The sequence below is a fragment of the Barbatula barbatula genome (genome assembly GCF_947034865.1).
Source record: "Barbatula barbatula genome assembly, chromosome: 2".
Taxonomy (NCBI): domain Eukaryota; kingdom Metazoa; phylum Chordata; class Actinopteri; order Cypriniformes; family Nemacheilidae; genus Barbatula; species Barbatula barbatula.
The window spans coordinates 20,500,645-20,527,422 of NC_136767.1; the positions used below are offsets into that span (position 1 = coordinate 20,500,645).

A 26,778-nucleotide genomic window follows, 5' to 3' on the forward strand; every position below is an offset into this window, starting at 1 on the left:
TCTTTTTGATTGTCAGTTGTAAAATGGGTTTCCAATGAACGTGTCGGTGACCCCGTTGGGTGAATGATGAAAAATGTAGGTGATTGTTGCCATTTTTTATCTTGTCTTGATGAGATTTTGGTCTCCAATTTATGCTAGGTTTTCCATCATGCTGTTAATAGGAGACCTTCCCATAGGCCAGATATTGCATTCTGTGTCCTTTTTGTTGTATCGTGTAAATTCAAATGATCTAAATACAGGTCTTCTTACTCTTTAATACCACAAGATCAGTTCAGGTCAGCCTGAATCACAGATTAATGACAATTGCAAAGCCCAAAGCATGAGATCATAAACCAATGAGTTGCTGAATCAGGTTATCTCGAGTCGGTCTCTATTTGTTATTGATTGTGTGTGCTTTTGATGCTTCGTAGTGTGCGAGGAAGCTGCGCTCTCTGTGCTGCTTTGAATTGAATTTTTCTCAGTAGTCAATAAATGTCGAAGCACATATCCTGACAATATTACGTCATTTGTGTTTGTAAAAAAATAACTGGGGCAACACAATTTGTGTACTTTGTATAATACAAAGTGCTTTTCGGTTGTTTTAGAAGCACACAGAGAGAAAAGCTAATATTCAGACATTTTTGTGTATAATATGAAAATCTGTTAGTGAGAGATGCCAGTGTTTTGAATATCGAAATATAGGACAAACTATATTTTTTATACGATAATATAAAAAAACATTCAGATTTACTGAAATACAAAGTGAGTCATCTGGTTAAATAAACAAGTACGAGGGCACAGGGAGTCACTGATGCCCATAACTCTGATCTCAATGGTCCATTTGCCCAGCTATTTCCATATTGACCCTGTCACCATCACACAATTGACTCGTATGTATTTGTGAGAGAGAGGGGTGGCAGTGATTGGCAGAGTAGCATGTTGATTCTATAACATGTTCAGTTATTGTCCTATACCCAGTTGAGCTGTGATCCTCTGTCATTTCCTGTATCGATGAATCCTTTTGATTAGCAAATCACTGCTCAACTCTTCATCAGTGCATTGCAACTGACATCAGGTAAGACTTTTACTTTTTGACATGAAAATAACACTGATTTAAAAACAGTGTGGTAATTCATTCACTGTGGCTTTGATCTGAAGGAATATGGGGTGGTCCGGTAAGCATGGGTATGGGGCTTTGTAACTGACTTTTTTCTTAATATTTATCTGTGTTCTGGCTGTTTGGCTTTTGGGGGAAGGCATAAATAATAGTTTGTGCTTTTAGTCTGTTTCTGTGTTTCCAAAGTGTACAAAGCAAAATGACGTGGGTTCAGTGGATCTGGTTGTGGATCAAGGTCAAAAGTTTATAGAGTTTTGAAAAAACTGAAAATAGAAATTAAGCAAGAAACTGGGATTAAAGAAAAAGGATGTGACAGAAGAACAATATACAAGAATTTCTGAAATTTATAGAATATATAATGATATTGCTGTGGTATTATTGTAAATGTTTCAATAATATGTACATTGACTAAAACCGAAAATATAAGGATAATTATCTGTATCCAAAGTATATGTTATGGCAAATCATTTTTATGAGACATTATTTGGTATATTATGATTTAAGTGTCCAGTGGAATGTTGAAAATTCTTGTATAGAAATAATTGAAAGAAAGAAAGTCATTAGTTATGAGCTGTTTCATGACATTTTACTGTCCATCATTTATAAATGAGAAAATCTGCCGATCTAATAAGATTAAAACTGAATCATAACTGTATCAGTTTCATTTACCTTTATTAATATATTCATGTTTCTTGTCAATGGACATCATTTTTCATCCGGTTTGAAGGGTTATGTTAGCAAGACCTATAATGCTTTTTAATCACTATCTGACAATGTGAGATCTAGAATATTGTTTGTTTTAATAGCTTCATCTCTTGTTATAAATAGTGACTAATATGTTCATGTTGAATTATTTGGCGAGGCTACAAATTCTACTTGAAATTCTTTTCTGGTGTCAAACTTAAGTGCAGTTTGAACAACGTGAAGGAAACATGTATATCTGAAGCGAGTGAATGAGAGTACCTGAAGCAGGGAGCCAGAGATAAAAAGACATTCACAATGAGAGGGATCCATCCAGGGTGAAGAGTCAACACTGTGCCAGTGTTAAAAGTGGGCTAAGCACAAATGGCTAAAGGGATCCATCGATTGGATCTCTGAATGAGGATGGCCAACAGCCTTTCTCTTTCACTATTGTTTACTCTCTCTCTGTTGGCCATTGGGTGTGAAGGACACCAATGTGACAACTAATTATCCAGTTTGATATCCAACAGAGCTTATCAAATGCAGCAGCGTGCCATTTGCAAAGGTGACATTTAATTTCTCACCTGAGCCAAAAATACAGAGCTGTATTACACTCTGGAACATTTAGAGTAATAAGTTCATTTTAATACGTAATAGGTTAATTTATCAACATTTTTGACTTCGAGAAACCAAATAATAATCTTGGTATAATTTCCAGAGAGATCGAATTTATCTTATGTTTTCATGTATTAATTCAAACTAAAAATGCACATAGAATATATGTAAAATAATAATGTAATGAAACAAAATTATTGTGTAAAATTATCATTGTGTTAGCAAAATGAGATCCAGTCTGCAATTTTTGACGACTTAATATTGAAAGGAAGAGGCTGGGTTTTATTATTAGATCGCATGAGCTTTCCTCTGGTTAATTATGCATCTTTCCGTCGGCCATTTGTTCTGTTAATTATTTCACTATTGATCAGTGACTGGCAGCGATTCAGCAGGCAGCTCAATTCTCAGTGTGTGCCACTGCCCGCAGCCATGCTCCGACCTCCTGCTGTTCATGATCACAAAAGTCATACCAAAAGGGAACAAATGTGATTATTTTCAGAAAATGACAGTAGTAGTTTCAGTATGCTATGCTTTCTTTGTTGTCTCTATTAACATTCCCTCTTATTTAAATTTTTTTAGGATGGACCATGATCGAGGTGTCGTCAACAATCGTTACTGTTATGAAGAGGAGGAGGGTAGGAAACACGAAACACAAAAATACACTTATATGCACGATATGTATATCGTGTTACTTTACACAGCGAAGTAATTACACAGTAACAGAAATGGCTTTGTAATTTGTTTGAAATTGCTCTAAGCGTTGTTTTCTATTTATTTGTTTATCGTCCAACTAAAAGTGATGCCTGATCTCATTAGAGTGAACACAATGAGAAGTGATAGATGGAAGAAAATATTATTATTGTAATATACTACAGACAAATATAAAGTGAAAAACAATAACAATAATCTATTCCCACGCTCCACGAATAGAGTACATATTAGTTCCCCTACCGCCAGTTTTGTTGAATTGAATTCATTCCTCCTTTTGACGTAAACATTATTTAACTTATTTAAAAATGCGCATTGACAGTTTTAAAGACAATATAATTTTCAGCATTTGCATATCGCTCAATTGGAGAGTTATGCACCTTTTCATATAGTCACATCGAAAAAAGTGTACAGTGTCCTCGGTTTAAGCTATTTTACCACAAAATTGTATATCTTCTTTGGAAATTGTATTCTTCGTTGGAAAACAAAAGTAGTGTGGTTTTGTATCCAGACAACGGGGACCAATGTTGTTTGGTTACCAGCGTTCATCAAAATATCTTTTTATAATGTTCTACAGAAGTAAGAAAGTCATACAGGTTAGGAATAACACGAGGGTGAGTAAATGATGAAAGAATTCTCGTTTTTGGTTGAACTATCTCTTAAAGTTGTATTCTTGCAGAAGCTAGAAAGATTGTCTCTTACATGTTATTATTTATAATTTTACACTAGGAGACACCCTCAAACATTATTTCTCATCCCTTTCATAATTATAAAAACATTGACATGCAACATAGTATATATCTCAATTCCTTCATATATTGCTGGATAAATAGAATCTTCGAACAGTCAATGTTTTTTTAGTTGAATAAATGGCTGAGAATCCACTTAAAAGTTTAGCTCAAGTAAGTTTTCAAAGTTTTTATCTTTGGGCATCACTGGAAGGTTTTATTTGAGATTTAATATTATATAGCTGATATTTAATCATTTTTATATATATATTGAACCTACAGTGCCAATAAAAGCAGGAGGAACAATATGTTCTGCTGCATCAACTGGTCTTGATCAAATTTGCTTGAATGAGCAAAGCACTTTTTTATTAAGCATGAAATCACTTTTTAAAAGTCCATGACAATATTGCTATTTTTTACCATTGTTACAATTTCAGAAGTTGTTGATATTTTAGGTGACCAAACATATTGTGGAGAGTTTCTTATCAAAAGATTCTGTCTTCCTCTTCTCTCAGATCATCAGTCTGTCTACATTGGTGTGCCGGTGCCCCACGGTTACCGTCGCAAACGCAGACGGAGACGTTCGTCCCTGTCAAGTCGTGATGCAGATGTAGAGCGAGGACTCCGTCATGAACACTATGATTGTGATGAGAGAGACCGGTATGATCTCGAGGCGGGAGGCCTGGATCAACCAGAACACAGCCTGCCACCAGACATAAACAGAAACAGTGAGTGTCTAATCAGCTCAAAACAATACTTGCAGTGATTTGCATTGTCTTTAATGACACTTCAAGAATAATGTTCTTAATCAGTAATTGTGTCCGTCTTACTTACAGTATCTACCTAAACTGCATCAAAAATAAAAAGCAATTTTTGCAGGATATATTTTCTTGTTTAGACAATCTTGAAATAACAGAGAGAACTAATTACTATTATTATTTTTAGGTAATGTGCTCTTTAATGATCCAAAATGCTCTCGCTTGTTTAAAAAGCTTAAACAAGTATCATACGTCTTTGAATGGATATGTATGTTTTTATGGATTGATGTGGCCAGTTATGGAATGATGATAGCCAAACACTTGGGAGTATACAACACATGGATCATAACAGTTCTTTAGAGTTATAGAACAAACATCGATTTCGTTGTGACACTTTCATTTTCCATATATATTGGAAATGTTAATCTTGTATCAATCACGTAAACAGTGGACTAATGTCAAGGGGCTCTGATTCGTAAATTCCATCTGTATCTATACATACAAAAAAATCTCCCATTTTCACCGCTAATTCTTCTGACAAGGGCTAATATAAAAGGGTATAACCTCTGTTCTTGTGGACATGAAAGTCAATGTTATTGATCTTTTCCTGGCCTTACTCAGAGCTCTGTGTAATTACAGTAATTCTCAGTGTTTTGTAACACTTCATTCTATATGAAATGTAACTACCACTCAAACTTCTGGTTATGATTTAAAGTTTAGGATAGTAAATTGAAATAACGCAAGCACCAAACATATTTACTAACTAAAAAATTGAAAAAACTGAAAAGAGCAGATCAGTGTTTGGAGATAGAAAAGCTCATTCTAAGGTAACAAAAACATTACGCTACATTATGTAAGGTTTTTATACACCTCTGAAGACATAGATAGGTATGTATATTATATTGCATTTCTGTCCCAAAAAATTATACACAGCACCGTTAAACTTTAATTTACTGCTCAGTTCTATCAATTGCTCGAGTTTCATATAACTAAATTACAATAACAGAAGCAGTAAATTACAAGGAAATATACAGTCATGGACACAATTGTAGCCTTTCTGACGCGGAAATATTGGGAAATTCGTGTCAAGGACACAAATGAATAGATTCCAAATTTCGTGTCTATGCCACGAACTGCCTTGAAATTGGATTGAATATACATATTTTCACAAACTTTTTTTATACTGCACTGACATTTCATCAGCGGTATGGGCCTTCTGGAAGCTTTTAGTTCTTTAGGAGTTTTTAGGGAGCATTTCATGAAAAATAAATCCGATTGTCATGCCATTGAAAATAAAGATGTACTGTACTGTGTAAAGTCAAGAAATGCTAAGCAACATAAAGAGAAGTTGCCTCAGGCTCCTTTGTCAACAATGCACAACAACACGGTACATGTTAGGGTGCAGACAGCCATTACAAACCCATGGCAAAGCCAGTTTTTATTTAAAGTGTGATTTCTTCACCTCTTAAGAAAATGTGATGCATGCAAATTAATTTAAGACTGTGGAACATGACGGCGGAACATCAAGAAATGTTTTTCAATTTCTTTCTCTTCATTTCAAAGTGTCCCCAGCAGCAGAGCGATTGCGCTACATACTAGGTGATGATGAGGAGTCCATGCCCACCCCCACTCTCTTCACTGAGATGGACACGCTGCAACATGAGGGAGATGAGCTGGAGTGGAGAGAATCGGCTAGGTATGAAAACACACAGAGTAAAAACAGACAGTTATCACATACTGTATATCATCTGTTGCAAGGGATTATTTGAATCACAATAAAGATTATATGTTGAACATTGAGGTAGCCATGAACATAGTACCAACATTTTTTAGTGCACAAAAGTATACAAACATTTAGTTAAAAAAACATTTATATTTCATTTTAACCTTCTGTGTGAACTGCATAAGCACAACAGTATCCACATGTTTGTTATTGTTACTGTCATTATGACATAAGCAAAAGTGTGTAACTCGTATTGAATGATCCCGTGTCATATTAATTTGGTGTCCTGAGACCTACTTACCTAAAGGGTGCTTCATGAAGAATGGGTTACAAATGTAGATGTGAAGAGGTTGTTTGAACTTGAAATGCTGGGTTGTTTTAACCAGTTCAAATCTAAACATGTTTTGGGTTCATTTAACTCAACAGTTAAGAAGAGTTTGTCCCTTTTTCACCCAAAGCAGGGTTGAAAGACAACCACAGATCTACTGTATAGTCTTTCAGAAGTGCTCAGTATTCTTTTTTTCTTTTTATACGTTTTAAATGAATAATATCAAGAGGTTTGTGCGAGAGTTAGAAGTTAGAAAACATACAGTATACTTTATAATAAAGCCTGACGTAAAAGCAATGGAAATGGGGACAGATGTGGGCTAGTGGTTAGAGCGTTGGGCTTGTGATCAGAAGGTTGCAAATCTCAGTGCCAGCAGGTCATGACTGAAGTGCCTTTGAGCAAGGTACCTTACCCCTGATTGCTCTGCATATTGTGCAACTGTAAAAAAACGACTTGTAAGTCGCTTTGGATAAAAGCGTCTGCCAAATGAATAAATGTCAAATATAAATGTAATGTAGCAAAACAAGCCTGTGTGATTGTGTATATCTGTAGGTGGGTGAAGTTTGAAGAGAAGGTTGAGGAGGGAGGTGAGAGATGGAGCAAACCCCACGTTTCCACGCTCTCTCTGCACAGCCTATTTGAACTACGAACATGCCTACAAACAGGAACTGTGCTGCTAGATCTGGACGGTTACTCACTACCACAAATAGTCGGTGAGCGGTGTGATTCACTTTCATTCTATACAGAGTGTTACTGACGTCCTCTTAACCAAAAAAATCCAAGTTCAACACATAATGGTCTCAAAGGGATAGTTGACTCGAAAATGTAAATGTTGTCATTATTTACTATTTACGCTTGTGTTGCTCAGTCCTCTATGGCTTTCTTTGATCTTTGGAACCAACGCATTGAAAATTGGGTTGTCTGGTTACAATGGGAGGTAATGGGGATCCTCATCTCAAGCTTAAAAAAGACAAAAAAATATGTTTTCATGCTGTGCATTTTAAGTGTCCTTGAGATATACAATTGGGTGGGGTGTAGAAATAAACAATATAAGTATTATACATGATTTGATCAGTTTTAAACTTTCTCTCTGTCTTGTTTAAGCATCCTGGATGTCATGACAACAGACAGACAGCTGGATGAATTGATACAAACACAGTAATCAAAAACTTCATCAAATGAATTATTTTATTTTTAACCCCATTCACTACCGTTGTAACCTCAAAACTGAAAAGAGCACCTTTTTAAAAACTGACATGAGAGTGAGTAAATGTGAAAAATTGGGGGTAAAACCTATTTCAAAAATGTTATTTTATTATTTTGTATTTACTTCAGGGTCACTGTATTTGCCATGCACTAAAATTGATAAGCCATCATACTTTGAATCACTTTGAAACAAGTGCATTAAACTTTTGTCCCCTGTAGATGACATCATTGAACGTCAGATAGAGGAAGGGTTAATTGGTCCTGAACTGAGAGATCAAATCAGCTTCGTCTTGCTGAGAAAACACAGACACCAGACAAAGAAGCCCATGCATCGCTCCCTTGCAGACTTGGGAAAGTCCGGCTCTGGAGGCAGTGAGTTTCCGTCTTCACTTTTGATGTATAAATGAGCAAGATCTTCCCTGCAGTACTGTAGTGATATTGCTTGTAGTGATTTGTTCTCTTCGGATGTTCCATTAAAAAAAAGAAAAATCATTACTTTAAACTGTTTCAGTGGTTGCTGTAGCTATTTCACTGACTCTATTTTCCACAGTTCATTAGTATTAGATTATAAGAGGAAGATTGCCTGCTTAAGAGTTAATTGAAAAAGTATATATGGTTGCTTGTTTCTCATAGCTCGGAGTCCATCACAAACACCAGCTGCTGGTGCAAACTTCATGCGCTCGACAGAAGATCTGCGTAGCAAACAAGCAGCCAACTATGGCCGGCTACGTAAGTCTGTGTGCCTGTTCTGCAATCCTTTTCTCAATATGTGTTCTTCTGGAGGCTGACTTCCATTCATTGACTTTGGTTTTGCTGAGAGTTTAAAACAGCATGGTGTGGTTTCCCACACAGCGATAGTCTTAAATCAGGACTAGGCCTTGGTAAAATGAAGACTAGTCTTAAACCCTGTATGGCAAAACCACCCCAATTAGACTAAATTTTGCACTGAATTTAGTAAATATAGCAATTTTCAAAAATAGTCTGTTGTTATATACTCATTCATTTGCATAAAGCTGCCTCAGCAAGCACTGAGGTGCAATTAATCAAGATATATTTACTGGACCACGAAAGTGACCAAAGAAAATGTATAAAAAAGAATTAAGTAAGGTTATGTACAAGCTAAAAAAATCTGCCAATGGGCTTGTTTTAAACATAAACCTACTTAAAGGGAAAATTTTGTTATCATTTACTTACCCTCATTTCAAACCTCTGCAGAACACAAAAGATGTTGTTAACCGTACCCATTCGCTTGCATTGGTTTTGTCTCCATGCAATAGAAGTGAATGGGTGCTGCTGCTGTTCGGTCAACTTTCTTCAAAATATCTTCTTTTGTGTTCTGTGGAAAAAAGTCATACAGGTTTGAAATGACAATAATGTGAGTAAATGATGACAGAAATTTTATTCATGGGTAAACTATCACTTTAACTTGCATATTTTATCATTTTTCCTTGTCAAATGTATCTTGATTAAAAAGCTTTTAGATATTTGTATCAGAAAAAAACATAAGTCTTCGACTTAAATATCCTGCAAATATGTTTAGTTGTGCTTCTGTATTTTTAGGCCATGCACAAAGCAGGAGTATGAATGACATTGCAGACACCCCAAGCACAGACCAGGTGAGATTCATGATATCTCTTGTTTTCTCTTACATTAAAAATATAAAAATATGTCTTGATTATAGTAACTATGTTTTTTTTTGTAATAAAATCATAGTAACCACAAATTTACTATTGTCTCATCACAATATACTGTACATGGTTTAACAATGGTATTTATAATAAAGCTTTTTTCCTAAGGTTTTGATTTGGTTTGTGTTATTCTGAGGTGAGTTTACGTGTGTTTGCGGTTGCCTGTAGTCTGGGTCAGGATTGATCGGCGATTGGGGAAACATGTCCGTGTCACTGTGCGGTCCTCGTGCTAAGCCCTCACATGCATCGAGATAACAGAGAGAGAGCTGCAGGCTGCTCCCTCTGGAAAATGTTTCAATGTCTCCATTTTGTTCACGGGGACACAATGTACAGGCAAAGCTCCAATTACTTTACATCAATCATTTACAGTGTCCTGCTTTTTTCAAAAAGACATATTGTAAGGAAAGTTTTCATTATTTTACTATCAATCATTCTGGATTTAAATCATTGACATGGTTTGTTACATACAGTAAGAAAAATCTTACTTGAAAAAATTATTTGAAGCATTCACGATACATACAAGTCCATTCATAGAGTCTTGTTATAAAAATGAAAAAGAATTTCACAATGTCTCAATGCCCCTGCTTCCAAACCCATTTCAGGTTGTTTATTGAGCTGGGCAAAAATATGAGATGTTGCTGCTGCCCAAAAAGATTTGTTTAAAGGCCTGAGCTCTGTCTGGCAGATAAAGAAATATAGCTTCGTAACTCCATTCTTGTGCTTTTTCTCCAGCACAATGTGATCCCTTCACAAAGGGGACGTATGCTTGGTTTACAATTTGCTCAAAATATGAGTAGACGGGACTGAAGGGAAGAAGCTGTCTAAGTATAAATCCAGAAAAAGAGGTGATCTGTTTATGCAGATATAAAGGCTGCAGACTATTTGGTTAAAAAACAAAGAAATAGACTGAATAAATAAAGTAATCTGAAAAGCCAGTAGCAGTGACTGAGGCTTTTGTTTTTTAAACATATTATTTTCAGGTTGTTGTTGTCCCAAAATTGGCAAAAGAACAAAAATTCACAGTAAAATACTGTAAGGTTACAGATTAATTGGCTAATTCATGTAAACTGCGATTACTGTATGGTCGATTGTATTATCAAACCATTAAATATATGACTAAACAGCATGTTATTTGTTCATTTATTTGTAGTTGAAGAACAAATTCATGAAGAAAATCCCAAGAGATGCAGAGGCGTCTAATGTTCTGGTGGGAGAAGTGGACTTCTTAGACAAACCCTTCGTGGCTTTTGTTCGCCTGGCTCAAGCCACAACTCTTGGAGGACTGACCGAAGTCCCAGTACCCACCAGGTAACAATTTTGTGTAAATATCCATTGACTTTTCCACAGAACATTTCACCCCAAATGGAATAATTCTCTCGCTCACCCCCATGTTGTCTTTTATCGATGGAACGGATAAAAATTAAAGTGTTCACCCTATGATGTGTTCGAATAGATTCTTGTTTGTGCTTCTTGGGCCTCCTGGTAAAGCCAAGTCTTACAATGAGATTGGACGTGCCATTGCCACGCTCATGGTGGATGATGTAAGAATTAATTTATTTTATCTCATGGGGTATATGCAAACGAGTCGATAATGTACTACTGCTGTTACATCTGGCACCATAGGGAACAATGACGTTTCGCTAAGGGATGCACATGGGATTACGGTCCACGTGAGTCAAATTATTCAAACCCTTTGCTATACGTCGACAACAAAACACATTTTCTTCGAAATTTTAACATTTTCTTACTGAACACATCGTTATCACTTAGTGAAAAAAAAGTCCCCTTAGTGCAATGAGAGCGGAACTGACCTTATTTTAGTGGAAGCATGTCATCCCATGTGCATATACCCAATTAGTATGTGCCTAACATCCTAAAAGGGATAGTTTACCCAAACATGAAAATTCTGTCAATATTTTCTCACCATTATGTCATTTCAAACTTGTATGACTTTTTTTTTCTTGGAATTTTGGTAATCGAACATACCCATTGACTTGAAATGGTTTTGTGTCCATAATTGAATGGGTAACGCTGTTGTTTGATTACCAACATTCTTCAAAATAGTCTTTTTGTTTTCTGCAGAAAGAACAAAGCCATACGGGTCTGAAATGACAGTAAATGACGACAGAAGTTTAATTTTTTGGTTGAACTATCCCTTTAATGTCCGATTCTTGGGCTAAAATTGGACAAGTGAACCTGGTCCAACATTTCCTGACAGAAAGGTCTATTATATCTGCAGCTCTTCAGTGATGTAGCATATAAAGCCAGGGACCGGGAAGATCTGATTGCAGGCATTGATGAGTTCCTGGATGAGGTGATTGTACTTCCACCTGGTGAATGGGATCCCAAAATTCGCATTGAACCACCCAAAAAAATTCCCTCGGCTGACCAAAGGTTAACTTCGCTTTTCTTCAGCAATATTTTCTAAAAGCCATATCCTTTGCACCTTTAACGTTTCTATTTGTTTCACTGAAAAAGGAAATCTGTGTTTTCGCTCAATGAGTTGGGCCAAATGAATGGAACTGCAGGCGGTGGAGGACCCGCTGGTGAGGATGAGGAGATGCCTGTGCCACACGAACTTGGAGAAGAACTGGCGTATACCGGGAGGTGTGTGTAAATGAGAAAAGGATGTTGATCTTCAGTTTTAAAGCAGCATTCTGTAACATAAAAATTCAGACCCTTACCTTTACCTAATAATAAGCTTTATAATAATAACGTATAATGTAAAGGTGTCAAGTACAATATCACTGGAAATGTCAGTTTAAAGTAATTTGACTTCAGCCAAAGTAAAAGTAAGACTCTAAAGTATTTAATTTTTCAAACATTGACAGTGATATTGTCAAGTTACTGACTACAGCTTTAAAGGGATAGTTCACCCAAACATTTAAATTCTGTCATGAATTTGTCAGCATCCTGCCTCTTGCTGTTTGTCTCCAGGCCTCTAGAGGTCACCTGTATTGCCCCAGGTCTTAGTTCTTCCTCTTGTGTCCTTGTAAGCGTTATCCAGGTCACCTGTGCCTTGTTTCCTCTAGAATATTTAAGCTGTGTTTTTTCCCCTTATTCCTCACTCGGTTTTTGAGTCTTGACTATGCTTCTCCTGCTGTCTCCCATTGAGTCTTTCACAGTTAGCAAAGTTATCCCAAGTAAGCTGTTCTTAGTTATTTGATTTTGCTTTTGCTTTTTCTCCCCTTTTGGAGTTATTTTATTTACCTCCTGTGATTTTTGCAATATCTTTTTTTTTGTTAGTAATGCCTCTTTCTGAGAATAATTTTTGTTGGACTTTTTATGGTCTTGCAAAGTACCTTTCTTTTTTTTTAAATAAATTACCTTTACCTGGAGTATTGCCTTGAGTATTTCGTTTGGATCCAACACTATCTGCTCTGTGGCTCAGTGGTAGATCTCTTAACCCACCACACCTGAGACCCGAGTTGTGACAGAATTAATCAACCAAGTAGTTACAAATCTGTATAAATGTTTTTTCTGTTTAACACAAAGAAAGATATTTGGTAGAATGTTAGCAACTGAGATTTTTGGCGCACAATTGATTACAGAAATGTTTTTTTTTCTCCTAAATTCTTCAAAAGACTTGTGTTCAACAAAATGTAGTAATTCATTTTTCTATGGTCAGTTTTGTCTCAGAAATCTCAGCTCCTAACATTCTTCCAAAGAATTTTCTTTGCGGTCAACCAAACAAAGAAATGTACACAGGTTTTGAACAATTTGAAGGTATGTAAGTCACTTTGGATAAAAGCGTCTGCAAAATGCCTATATGTTAATAAAAATGACGGCAACTTATTGAGATACTAAAGCCCTACCCCTAACCTTACCCTAAACCTAAACTTCATGAATAAAAACGAATTTTAAGTCTTTAATGCTTTTATGATCTGTAATGTAATAGAAAAGGTGAAAGAGCGTTTTTAGCAAGAGGGGAATTAGAATTCCGGTTTCCTGTGTCAAGCTATACAGACTTTTCGCCTGACACCACTGGAGTTTCTGCTTGAAACAGCATTGTTATTACATTTTCTCTATTCCAATCACATATTGGCGGTGGACCTAGTGCAAATAGTCTCTGCCAACATAACGGGCTATTTGCACTCAATGTAAATAGACAATTTTTTGCTGCGGTGAACTATCCCTTTAATACTCCTTGCAATGCCTCGAAGGCGCTTTGGTTGTAAGTTTCAAATCCCTGACTTTGAATAGATTGGGGTATGAGAGCTCAAAGCGGCCTTGTCTTATCTGTCTTTTCACATAATTGAAAGATACTTCAGAACTAAAGGTTCACTCAGGAGAGTTCAAATCTTGATCAATACGCCAATAAAAGGGAAGTTCAATAAAGGGCAGTTCTGCTAGCGAGTATGTGAGGACAGAATCAGAAAATTGCTGTGTTCTGCCAGTACTCTGTGATAATAATCAAGATAGAGCTCACCTTTTCCTGTTTTTTTTAATATAGACTAAAGAGCCACTTACTGTTGAATAATGGATCTGTGCTTGTGGCGCAGGTTCTGTGGCGGCCTTTTCCTTGACATGAAGAGGAAGCTTCCCTGGTACCCGAGTGACTTCTACGAAGGCTTCCACCTCCAGTCCATCTCTGCAGTGCTCTTCATCTACCTGGGCTGCATAACCAATGCAATCACCTTCGGGGGCCTTCTAGGGGATGCCACGGACAACTACCAAGTACATTCTGCAATTTTCCGCTTGACTCAAAATTTGACACTTTGATTAAAGTTGAATGCCGTAGTGTTTTATTGAATAGTTTATGAGTAGGCTTTTGAACAAGCTTCATCTATAACACTGCAAAAAAACTGCAAAATTCTGAACAAACATCTAAAAGGTCTTATTAACCTTTAAAGTGTCCCTAAATGTTTCGAATATGCACCATCCAAAATTAAAGTGATAGTTCACCCAAAAATGGAAAGTTGTCATAATTTACATGTCATTTTAAACCTCTATGTCTTTCTACCGCAGAAGACAAAATACGATTTTTTTAAAAATGGTTAATCGGCACCCATTCACTTGCATTGGTTTTGTGTCCATACAAGATAATTGAGTGGGAATAGCAGAATGTGTTTACAAACTTGTTTCCGTAAGAAAAAATAGGACTATAACACACTCGCTAAGGTCACTAGTTCTATCATACTGCATCAGAAATGCATATCCTCCTAATATTTCAAGAAATACTTTTACTTATATTAATAATAATTAATAACAGCTCTTGTTGTGGAAAATTGGTCTTGTAGTTTCAAAAAATTGCTCAAACAAAGAAGGTCCAGGTGTCAAAGAGTAAACTTTATTTGTTCGAATCAAACAAAGTGAGATCTTCCCAAAGCATCCAAAGTTACAGTGTTTTCAAGCCCATATTTATAGTAAAACTGGTTGAATTAAATGTGGTTAAATATGGTTTCTGGTTTCTGATTATATCACTAATAACTAATGTTCTATTCTATTGTTCCTATGAATACTTCTTAATGTGAAACGAAATGATATGTAGATGTAGATTAATATTCAAATGCATGCATAAATGAAGATATATCATTGTGGGTAAATTAGAAAATACTCAATAAAGAAAATACTCAATAAAATACTCAATACTCTAAATACACGTTATGACACGTCACTTGATGGCATGTTGCAGTAGATGCTCAAACTGCTTTTGCCAAGTGAAAGATTTTCCAGTACAAATAGAACCTAAGTAAAGTTATCTTCTTTGTCTTTTCCCTTGGTTTTACCTTGCTCGCTGATTATCTCTCTTTCTGTCTCTCTCAGGGTGTGATGGAGAGTTTTTTGGGCACCGCTTTGGCAGGAACCGTCTTCTGTTTGTTCAGTGGTCAGCCTCTCATTATTCTCAGCTCAACAGGCCCCATCCTCATCTTTGAGAAGCTGCTATATGAATTCAGCAAGTGAGAGAGCAATCCGCATCAATCCATCACAATTTCAAACTCCATTATTGTGGTCAATAAAGAAAACCTTTGATTGCTCACTTCATCAGACCTGTAAAAGATCACTGATGCAAACCACAGACTTCTTGAGTATGCTTAATATGTTGCATTCATCTCCCTGTTTATTTTCTATATCTTTAGAAATAATGGGATTGATTACATGGAGCTTCGGCTGTGGATCGGCATGCACTCTTGTGTTCAGTGTTTACTGCTGGTTGCCACAGATGCAAGTTACATCATAAGATACATGACCCGCTTTACGGAGGAAGGTTTCTCTAGCCTCATCTCTTTTATCTTCATCTCCGATGCTATCAAGAAGATGGCAGGATCTTTCAAATATTATCCCATCAACACCGACTTCAAACCGGATTACGTTACTGCCTACAAATGCGAGTGTGTGGCTCCAGACCCGAGTAAGTCCGTTCTTGGCATATACAGTTTGGAAAGCTGGAGGGCTGCTTGTGAAATGAATTACAATGAGTGCACAAAATATTTATTTGGAGTAACAGTATGAATTACATCGCTGTTGTCCTTCTAAAACCTCTTATCTCCATATTTCGTGATTTTTAAATCATTGCTATTAGTTATGTTTGATTTTACAAATATCTAACCAATAGAAAGTATTAAAGACTGCTTGTCAACTTTTTTCAATTTCCTGAAAAACAGCAATTTGGATATACGAGGTTTCAGAAAGACAGAGATGATATTTATTCTTTTGATTAAACAAAGTTAGAGTGATACAGTAGTTTACCCAAAAATCTAAGTTTTGGAAATGTCATTTTAACCTTTAAGATTTTCATCCTTCCGCAGAACACAAAAGAAGATATTTTGAAGAAAGTTGGTAACCGAACAGCACTGGACCCCATTCAGTTCTATTGTATGGACTCAAAACTCAATGCAAGTTAATGGGGTCCAGTTAACGGCATTCTTCAAAATATCTTCTTTTGAGTCCTGTAGAAGAATTTAGTTTTTTTTGGTTGAACTATCACTTTAATGTAAGTCTATGAAGAGAAGAGTTTATGTGATTACTGTAACTTATTTGTTATGTGTTTGTTTTTGCTGCAAACCCCAAACATGGCTGCTTATTGATGTGAGTACTTTTTTGATATACTGTAAATTGTCTAACTGCAAATGATGTGTCTTGATGTATTAAGTCAGATGGACTTGAAGTTGTGCACTGAGGCATATTTAGGTTAGATTTCGCGTCCTGGGCTATTAAATGGTTTCCAAAAACCATATGGAAATTACATTGTGGTCACACATGCAGTTGTTGTTATTCCTGGAAAAATTCTGCCAACAAAGCATCATTCAGATTTGCGTATTTTTCCTCATTCTTCTGTCTGTTTCTTTCTCAGTGGCACCAATGATGTTCGCTGTTGTAGTCCCAGTACCAGATAATAGCTCTGCTCTCTTTGGTGTAAGTGCCTTTTATATCTCCAACTCACTCACACCCGTGTTAACATGACCTTATATCACTGAACTGGCTGTTAAAGTTTGTTATGGCCCTGATCATAAGTGAAAATTAATGGTTTTATCACGAATAGACCAAATATTGAATGCCTTGCTCGCTATATTGTCGTATTATGTGTTTGGCCCTGTCCTGTTTTATTCTCTTTTCTCTCTCTTCTTTTTTCACTTTTTGCAATTCATCCACAACACATCCAACCCCTCTGTTCTTTCCCTTGTCAACATGTTCCCCTTCTGGCCCTGATTTCTTTCTCTATGCCTCCTGTCTATCAGTTAAATATAACAGCTCTGGACTGGACTCAGTTGAGCAAAAAGGAGTGTGTGGAATATGGCGGCTCTCTGGTTGGGAATTCCTGCAAATTTGTCCCAGATCTCGCTCTCATGTCCTTCATTTTGTTCTTCGGGACATACTCCATGACAGTCACGCTGAAGAAGTTTAAGTTTAGCCGCTACTTTCCCACAAAGGTAAGACAGATGGAGGAAGAAAGACATTTTTTTCTTCTTACACACTTGAAGTCTTCCACATTATCTTGGATCTGTTTTGTTAGATTTGTTCCTTTCTCTTAAAGGTCCAGTGTGTAATATTAAGGAGGATCTACTGACAGAAATGCAATTTAATATACTAATATACATCGCAATCTCTTCAGGGGTGTATAAGTACCTTACATAATGAAGCGTTATGTTTTTTTACATTAGGATTAACTATTTCTATCTACATACACCACGAGTCCCCTTGTATGGAATTCACCATGTTGTTTCTAAAGTAACTGCTCTGCAGAACACGTTTCACAAACATGTTAGTTCCTTCGGCTACTGAAAGAAGTGAAAACGTGTCAACATCTTAGTTCTGTGTCAGCCTCTGTAGTGCATCGAAAGGGGAGGGGGAATGAAATGGTGGTTGCAATTACAATCTCCACATTGCTCCTTTAAAACATCTAGCTTTCATGCCAAAACCCACAAGACCAGCTCCCACTTAAGATAAAAGCTAATAAATAAAAGCTTTGATAAATACTCTTTGACTTCAGAGTAATTAAGAGATTTTTTACCATTTTTAATTGCCAGTGACAGTGTGAAACTAAACTTTGCATATTGCTGTTACTTTATTAACATTCATTTTAATACTCTTTTCTATTCAGCTGAGAAAGTTGATTAGTGACTTCTCCATCTTCATGTCCATCATGACGTTTGTGGGCTTGGATATGCTTGTTGGTCTAAAAACACCCAAACTCATTGTGCCCACAGAGTTTAAGGTACATGCAGATCAAATCACATATCACATGTGCGTCTTTATTCACTTTTTCTTAGTTGTGTAATGTTTATGTTCCTTCTAATTCCTGCAGCCCACTCGTCCTGAACGGGGTTGGTTCGTGATGCCGTTCGGAAAGAATCCCTGGTGGGTTTATCTGGCAAGCTCTGTTCCTGCTCTCCTCGTCACCATCCTCATCTTCATGGATCAGCAGATCAGCGCTGTCATCGTCAACCGCAAGGAAAACAAGCTGAAGGTGTTTGTTCAAAGAGTTAGATTTGTGATGGATTTCCCATCTGATCAGTTTATTCCTATATAATCTTCATCTAATCCTTCTACTGGTGTTCCTGCATTTTGACTGATAGTTATGCTGGTCCAACAGCTGGACCAACACTCAAATCAAAATGACAATTCAATGTGGTCTAAGACATTTTAATATAAGCATAACACCATGTTTGTTATTGGGAATCCAGCGATTTAATGTTTTGCTCCAGAGTTCAGCTGTAACCACACCACATCTGTTTTATTCATTATCATTGATTTCTTTTCATTCTGTCTGTCTGATAAAGAAAGGCTGTGGGTATCATTTGGACCTGATATGGGTGGGCATTCTGATGGCAACATGCTCTTTATTGGGTCTGCCGTGGTATGTGGCTGCCACTGTCATTTCAATCGCCCACATCGATTCACTAAAGATGGAAAGTGAATCTAGTGCTCCTGGAGAGCAGCCGCAGTTTCTGGGTGTGAGGTGAGACAGACAGAGCAACTGTATCTATAGCTTTCTTTAATTCACTTTCTATCACTTTAATCAGCATTTCTAGATGTATTGTGATCATTCCAGTCCAGTAACTGTTGAATTTCAACAAAATCAAACCTTAGGAGTGACAGAAAGTCATCCAACAGCAATGTGAAAGACTGACAGCATGACGAGACACATGAAAAATGTAGAAACATTTTTTTTATTTAAGAGAAATATTGTTACTAGTTCACAGAATTAAAAACCACTAATTTTACCAAAACACATGCCTACAAATGTAGAAAAACTGTAAAATAATTTTTAAATGGTTTCCTAATTTATTTTGCGCATAAATAATGTAGTATAGTATATATATATATATATATATTTAGGACGCTAACCAAATAAACTTTGTGTAATTGACAATGTCAGCTGCTTTGTGGAAAAGTTCAGATTCTCCTCTATTGAAGCAAATAAGATGCACAAAAGGTTTTACACAAACTTGAAGAGTTCCAGCTCAAGTACATGCTGTCCTTAAAGCAATTTGTAATGAGAAAACACAACTAACATTACATTTTAAACACAGCATAAATAAATGCTCTACAGACTTGGCACAGTAGAAGCAACTGGACTTTTGGATCTCACTGTACACAGAACAAAACTGTGGCCATTTCATACACATTTACAGATCTGTACTTATATTATGATTCTGTTATCTCTGTTCCCTTTCCGTCAATCTGACTGTTTCTGCTGCAATTACAGAGAGCAGAGATTGACAGGAATCCTGGTCTTTGTGCTAACAGGAGTGTCTATCTTCCTTGCCCCCATCCTGCAGGTGAGCATCTTAAAATGACAGAAAATTAAAAGCAATTTATAATTCACGGTAGAGAGGTAATTACTTCAATAATAATATACCGAGATGTCTTTATGGTGTACTCTGATTATTTCAAATACGTATGTTGAAGGGTAACAAATGTAATGTTCACATTACATTTCATACAGTATGTACTACAACACAGTCATAGAAAGCTGAAGATAAATTTAAATGCGATCACGCTTACCGCTATGAGATTCATTGTTGTTGTTTCTTTTCATATAACTGTGATGAAATGTGTTTTAAAAGTCAAAATATTTTGGTAAAGGGGTCATTCTTGCAACAACAGAAGATGCGTTATTATTTAACATGACATGACACACGGTTTGTTCTAATGGGATTGTCGCGTCGCGCCACATCCAGTGTGGAGAAAAATGATAATGGGTTCTAATGCATTCTATTGTCGCGTCTGGTGTAGACACAGTGTTAAAATTAGATTAATGGCATCCAGAATTTTTTACAATATATGTCCGTGTGCTGTGCATATTACGTTTGTATTTATAAAAACATACACTTAAATGCATATATTTAAGAAAAATATAAAATATTAAAATTAATTAACATTTAAAAAAAAAATTGGTAAAGTGTAACTACTTTTGCTTTGAAGACTAAAGTGTATGCTTTGTTTTCTGCTTGCAGTTCATTCCCATGCCGGTCTTGTATGGAGTCTTCCTCTACATGGGTGTTGCCTCTCTCAGCGGCATCCAGGTTAGTGTCTTCAGAGATGTAACCTTTTTCCAACCTGCCTTTGCTCAGCAACATTTGGTATTTTATATCACCCTTTCATCTATGCAGGAAAAACATCACGTGTGGTTCAATCATTTGCATGCGTGCTATGTCTGCATGTTTAGTGATTAGAAAATGAGGGATTTCTCTGCACTTTGACAGTGAAAGGATGGAAGAGCTTGTTGTTTTGGGAAGGGATATTTGCATGCTGGCTGGGTTTACCGAAGCAATTTCAGCTGCATTTTGATCAGGCTGTCAACCTGCGTTGGGAACCCAGCTTCTTGTGTAGCTTAGCACAGTCCAGGTACTGGTCTTCTGTGTTCTAGTGATCCACTTTAATGTCAGCTAGAGAACAATGAGATGACGAAAGCAGCGATGGGCTTTGAGCTGGGACCTTTCGAACGTACAGAATGAATACAAATACACTTAAGAGCGAGTTCCTTTGAAGTGTTTTGTAAATGGTGTTCCTTTCTGTTTGGCACATCGATTTGTCATTGTGATATATAAGCTAGGTAAAGCAATTTAATTAGAAGGTGTCCAAGAAAAAATAATGAGCACTAGTAGCCTATGATCACACATTTTGTCTCCCTTAGTTCTGGGACAGGATTAAACTAATCATGATGCCGGCGAAGCACCAGCCAGACTTTGCCTACCTGCGTCACGTACCGCTGAGGAGGGTCCACCTGTTTACATTGGTGCAGATTGTGTGCTTAGCTGTGCTCTGGACCCTTAAATCCACATTCCTGGCTATTATCTTCCCTATCATGGTACGAGAGCACATTTTTATAGCACAAATAATTCCACGTATATTTCCATTATTAAAATGACATAATTTTCAATAAAGCTTTCTGGATCTAGTAGGGACCATTAGTTCCACTTTGTATCTTCAGCCATTTTAGAGGCATTGCATTGAAGATACACACAAACAGTTTCTGCTTCTCCATCCCTCAGATTCTTGGTCTCATGGTGGTCCGCAAGATGTTGGACATGGTTTTCTCTCAGCACGATCTGGCATGGTTGGACGATATACTACCCGAGAAAGAAAAGAAGAAAAAGGACGACGAAAAGAAGAACAAGAAGGACAAAAAGAAACCCAAAGGAGGGGATGACAGTGAAGATAATGTAAGTGTTTTCAAGCATACAGTATGTAAGAATGTCTGATGTAATTTACTAAAACTTCACTCAATGAAAGACTCGCTATGCTGGAATTCCAGATAATTTTTTTTATTTGAGTTTAATAAAGAACAGGCTTGACTGAAATCCAGTCTGGTCTCACTGAACAGACTTTGAGCTAGTGATCTACATTATGGCTTTATGTTCCACTGGTGCCCCCTTTTGGTAGAAAGGGGGATAATAAGTGTTAGTGTAATAAGGTTTTTCTCCTCTTTGGCTAACAGGACAAGTATCACCATTATACAAACTGCTCCCCCGGTGATTCAGACATGGATCGCAGGTACTGTGTGCTCAAACTACACGTTCCCTACCGTGACCTCTTACAGGCGCCAGACTCCAGCTCAGAGTGGGCGGCAAGATGCCAACCAGGCAGTTACTACCACTGATAAACATATGGTCATCCCATTATAAAATGTAAAAGCATGACACTTCAACCAAATAAATAACCGGCATTTATTAGAACTAGACTGCTCTAACATTAACATTCAAGTAGATGCTATGGTAGAGATACGAAACAGCTAAAACCCTGTACAAATTTTCGATTTATTAATAAGGTGATATTGTCGCTATTAGACTGAAACCTTGTATCTCCATTTTTCCTGATTTCAATTTTTTCATGAATCATTACTATTGGTCACTCTTCGTGTTTGTTTGTGGGTTTTGCATTAACCAATAAAAGGTATTGGTTTGACAACACAATGTTTGATTATTGAAAAAATGTAGTGTATTATCAAGCTTTCAGTCTGACAGCAACGATATATACTTTTGAGAATTTACCATCTATAGATTTTTTTCATCAGTGACCTTGCCATGCACTTTGAAGCAATGCAGATAGATTTGTTTTCAACCACCAGTTTTTAACTCTGCATGCCTCTCATATGAATTTGTGTAAATTTGAGTTTTGCATGTTTTATGTTTTACATTTTCACATTCACAAATAACCCCAGAACTGAACATACATATATACAGTTTGTACCATACAGTAACAGTATTTGTTTTTTGTAGTTAAAAAAAAAAATATATATATATATTACATATAGTAGTTATTATTCATATGCTTGTGTGTAATGTAAATACATTAGTTCTTTCAAGGACTTTTGGTTGTTTCTTTCTCCTGTGTGATTGTGCTTTCGTTATGAGTGCTTGTACTAAAATAAAATGTGATGTGGCCAGTTGTTTTTGGCTTTTTGAAGGGTTCCCTGTCTGGTCTCTTAAAATATACCCACAACCCATCTCCTCATGTGTACCACCTTTATCACTTTAAGAAGTTAAATCTGTTGGGTTTCATGTCTGCATTGCTGTTCAGGGGCATGGTTTGGGGGATATTTTGTTGCATAGTATTTACCCTAGGATTTTTCAAAGATTTAAGAAAATACATTTTCATTTAAGAAATATAGCTGCTGTAATGTCTAGCACAAGCATCTTCTTTCCTGATTTGGGTGTCCTGATCCCAGATTCTTCCTGTTGAGCATGTATGCAGTTCCACCTTCTAACATCCATTTTATAAAATACATATACTGCTTCATCATCCCAATCCTCAACCCTTCCTCACCCCCTCTCCCCGCTCACATCCCTCTTCTCTGTCCACTATTCTTCCTCACTCTTGTAACTGGAGGTTGCCGTTCCACAGCATCACTCTACATTTGAAGATCTCCTGTCCATCATCCCCAGCGATGCCAGTGGCCAGAGGGATGACTTGCCCTGTGCCCCAGGTGAAGGTTGAGATGGAGTCGGACTATGACGACAAAGATATGAACCCTAGAGGCAGACACAGGAAACACAGGGAACACAGGGACATGAGCAGTGAAACAACACTATAATAAAAAAAACATGAAGATTGTCAGTTCTTCTGGAATGCATCTTGTCTCAATTTTATTCAAGCTCCCATGTTGCCAAAAAACACGTTCATTCAATTTATGAGGATAAATCACTTTAAGATACATCAGTGGGAACTATAATGGGCAAAGACTGAGCGGAAATGTATGATGTATGCTACAAGCATCAATTAAACATAACAGATGTTATTATAAAACCATGCAAGAGAGAAATGTGACAGGGAAGAATATTTTCATAATACAAATGTGAATTTTGTATATATATATACTGTAGATATTGAATGTTTCTTGCACTTTGTAGGTCTAAAACTATTCAAGATACCAATATCTTGAAATGATTGTTTATAAATGTGGGTCCATTAGTGTTGTCTTTCTCCAAATAGTCATTTGCATTTCCTTCCTTTCCCATTCTTTTCCTGCTTTTGACACTCAAAACTCAAAGTTGGGGAAAAGAAACAACCAAAATATTAGCTTTGCAATTACAAATGAAAGCCTTGATTTTTCTTTACAGTTTAATTATGTAAAGTGTAATAGTAAAATGTCAGTTTTTTGTGTTGTGTGGTAATACATTGACACTTGCAGGGTTGTTAATGGAAGAATTTGAGAAAAAGCAGTTTTGAGATGCAATAATTCTCTTACCTGACAACTTGAATTCAGGTTATGGAACATGTATTTAACTTCCCATGTACAAATGTCATGTTTTATGTGTACATCATATATTGTTTGTATATTGTATATTAAACCATTTATCCAAATATAACACTCCAAAATTAAGAGATACTGTACCGTAAATAAAATACCTTTAATACACACATAAAAAGATTTACAATCAAATAAATATTCAAATCTGGTGATTTACACAATATATTATTTCCCAAGAACATTTAACGTTACACTTTCGGTACTGATTTAATAAAAGGCACAATGGAACAAATGCATTTCTACCATGGATGATACATTAGAAATACCTATCAGAAAAACAGCACCAACAATATTTACTACAGTACATAACATCATGTTAAAGTGCATGACATGTTGCCGCTAGAATCATCATGGTCCATGGTGAAGCCATCACTGTATCCATCGCTCTTCACTAGTGTTGGTCTCTTACTGCACATGGGGCAGAGCTTATTCCTCTCACGTGACACACGCATCCATATAATAAGGTTCCATCGTGTGCCTGAGGAAATGGGCAAAGCTCCATGCATGTGCTGGCCCCTGTGAAACAGACCCTCAGTTACGTGATGCTCCACTTCCACACACTCAGTCTCACTTAGAGGCACCTGAAAAACGCACAAAGACTTGTTGAGGGAACTTAAATTTTTTCATCAAGCAATAATAAGTTAAATGCTTTTGTGCTGGCCATCTTTTCACTGTTTAACCAGAAGTGTCAGCGTCTTTGCTATGTGAACTGTGTTGTATAATCATGAAATAAAATCTCGACTTGATCTAAAAAGATTTGTGTTTATGTGCTAAGATAAAGATATTTAGTTATATAAAGTTATATATTTTCAAGGAAATGTCTTTATTAAAAAGCAAAAAAGGCTATAAAAAAGGCCAAACCAATTACCAAATTTTTGTCCAAACCACGGCCTTGATCATCTAAATCATTATCATCATAATCTATTGCAAACTGTAACTCGCAGCACCTGTCTCATGTCTCCAAAGTACAGGTTTCCCTCAGTAAACTCTTTCCCCAGCGATACATTCAGAGTGACTTCAGCATTGTCGTAATGATAACTAAGGTCCAAGTCTTCTCCCATTGAATATTTCACCACGAAAGCCTTGTGACTGTCCAGACAGCTTCCACCACAGTCACTGTAGAGCAGAGCCGTGAGCGGACGCAGATAAAGCTCTCTCAATGGGGTGATGAAGCTCTCATCAAAGTCCAGTTCATTAAGAAGAATCTGTATTCAGTTAAAAACATCTGAAATTCATATTATGGTATATGCTGCATATAAGTGTATATAGCACATTCATTGTTCATCCATAAAACGATATGTGACTGGTAGAGGTATACATGAAAACCTTTACCCCATAATTGTTCATAGTGTTCGGTCTGCCCTTTGGTGCATCAGACATTTCAAAATTCTCAAGCTCATTTATTAATTCCTTGCAGAATTCTCTTGTGAACACTGGAAACCTGTAGACTCTTGGCGCTGAAAAAGATCATTAATTTGCCAACAACATAATCTCTTGACATGCGATCTTCTCAAATATCCCCTGATAGTTTGTAGATTTATACTGCAAAATTTGCAAAGGCCCAGCCCACCTGCCTCAGTCCGGATGAGTTTAATCAGTCCATCTAGTGTTGCATCACTTGAAGATGTGTAGTTCACTATCTCTAAGAACTCTGGGGCCAGAAATGATTCCTGAAGACATTGTATTAATATATTAGGTAATATAATTGTGAGTCAATCTGTACTGCTGACTGCTGTACTTTAATTACCTGTAGATTATATACATGTTGATGCAGAGGTTTATAAATCTCTTTGATGGTAGCAGTCCTCTCTGCCGTCTTCAATTTATGATTCTGCCGTCTTCCGATTTCTGCATGAATCTATGGTCGCACAACAGAACAATAAATAACCACCGGCTGCCAGATTTAAGACCATTTTTTATGCAAGGGTAATTTTTTGCTCTCGAGGCCTTACTCACCTTTTTAAGCACGTCACTGAATTGAGATTCTGACACGCATCCTGAGGTTCTCAGGGCCTTGTTACGCAAATGGCATGTTGTTCAAACATAAATGGCAATGCATTAAATATCAGCATTGTTGTGGAACACTTACATTTTGATAGTCCTCCCTGAACTGTTTCTCTGAGACAAATCGGACATGCAGTTTGTAGTCTTCGAGAAAAATATTATCTGTGAAAAAGCAGCTGCACGTGTAAAATCTATTCATGATGAGTCTAAGGAATACAACCCGACAAAATTACCAATTACGTCTCAAAATGTACGTCAATATTTAGACCTTAAAAAACATTTTGACTGTAAATCTGCTGGGAGGTGCGCCCGTACAGACACTCCCCCTGAACGATTGTTGTGGTCCAACAAGAAATACATCCGTGAGGAAACAAAGGCTGGTTTGCTTGAATAAAAGCGTGCTTTTTACCCAAAATGATAATTCTAAGATGTTATATCACGTTTTATATTTGAGATTTATATCATATGAACCAGAGTTCATAAAATGAGAACTGTAGATAAAGATATAGAGAAAGATAAAAGAAATAGATGTACTACTTCCTGGT

The 26,778-nt window shown here is 36.6% G+C and overlaps 2 protein-coding genes across 4 annotated transcripts; one reads left to right on the forward strand and one right to left on the reverse strand.

Moving 5' to 3' along the window:
* Positions 1-879: 879 nt before the first annotated feature.
* On the forward strand, positions 880-24,978 carry slc4a5a (solute carrier family 4 member 5a). Of its 2 annotated transcripts, XM_079487821.1 has the most exons (26): positions 880-1,054; positions 2,972-3,027; positions 4,344-4,556; positions 6,150-6,282; positions 7,190-7,350; positions 8,063-8,215; positions 8,477-8,572; positions 9,404-9,459; positions 10,682-10,839; positions 10,985-11,072; positions 11,771-11,925; positions 12,010-12,138; positions 14,034-14,208; positions 15,298-15,431; positions 15,612-15,883; positions 16,853-16,887; positions 17,211-17,402; positions 18,074-18,187; positions 18,278-18,439; positions 18,753-18,931; positions 19,682-19,754; positions 20,433-20,501; positions 21,113-21,286; positions 21,471-21,641; positions 21,917-21,972; positions 23,323-24,977. In XM_079487821.1, the coding sequence occupies exons 2-26, from the start codon at positions 2,973-2,975 to the stop codon at positions 23,510-23,512; spliced, it is 3,393 nt and encodes a 1,130-aa protein (XP_079343947.1). In that variant the 5' UTR covers positions 880-1,054; position 2,972; the 3' UTR covers positions 23,513-24,977. The 2 variants fall into 2 exon arrangements, with proteins under 2 accessions (XP_079343947.1, XP_079343948.1); XM_079487822.1 differs by lacking the exon at positions 16,853-16,887 and having other exon boundaries at positions 17,224-17,402; positions 23,323-24,978.
* ogfod2 (2-oxoglutarate and iron-dependent oxygenase domain containing 2) lies at positions 24,311-26,597 on the reverse strand. 2 transcript variants are annotated; one of them, XM_079487837.1, is made up of 7 exons: positions 26,319-26,597; positions 26,186-26,242; positions 25,977-26,087; positions 25,800-25,899; positions 25,562-25,686; positions 25,177-25,434; positions 24,311-24,810 (listed from the first exon to the last, which is right to left on the reverse strand). In XM_079487837.1, exons 1-7 carry the CDS (start codon positions 26,430-26,432, stop codon positions 24,541-24,543), a joined length of 1,035 nt encoding a protein of 344 aa, XP_079343963.1. In that variant the 5' UTR covers positions 26,433-26,597; the 3' UTR covers positions 24,311-24,540. The 2 variants fall into 2 exon arrangements, with proteins under 2 accessions (XP_079343963.1, XP_079343964.1); XM_079487838.1 differs by having other exon boundaries at positions 24,311-24,745; positions 26,319-26,580.
* Positions 26,598-26,778: the final 181 nt, after the last annotated feature.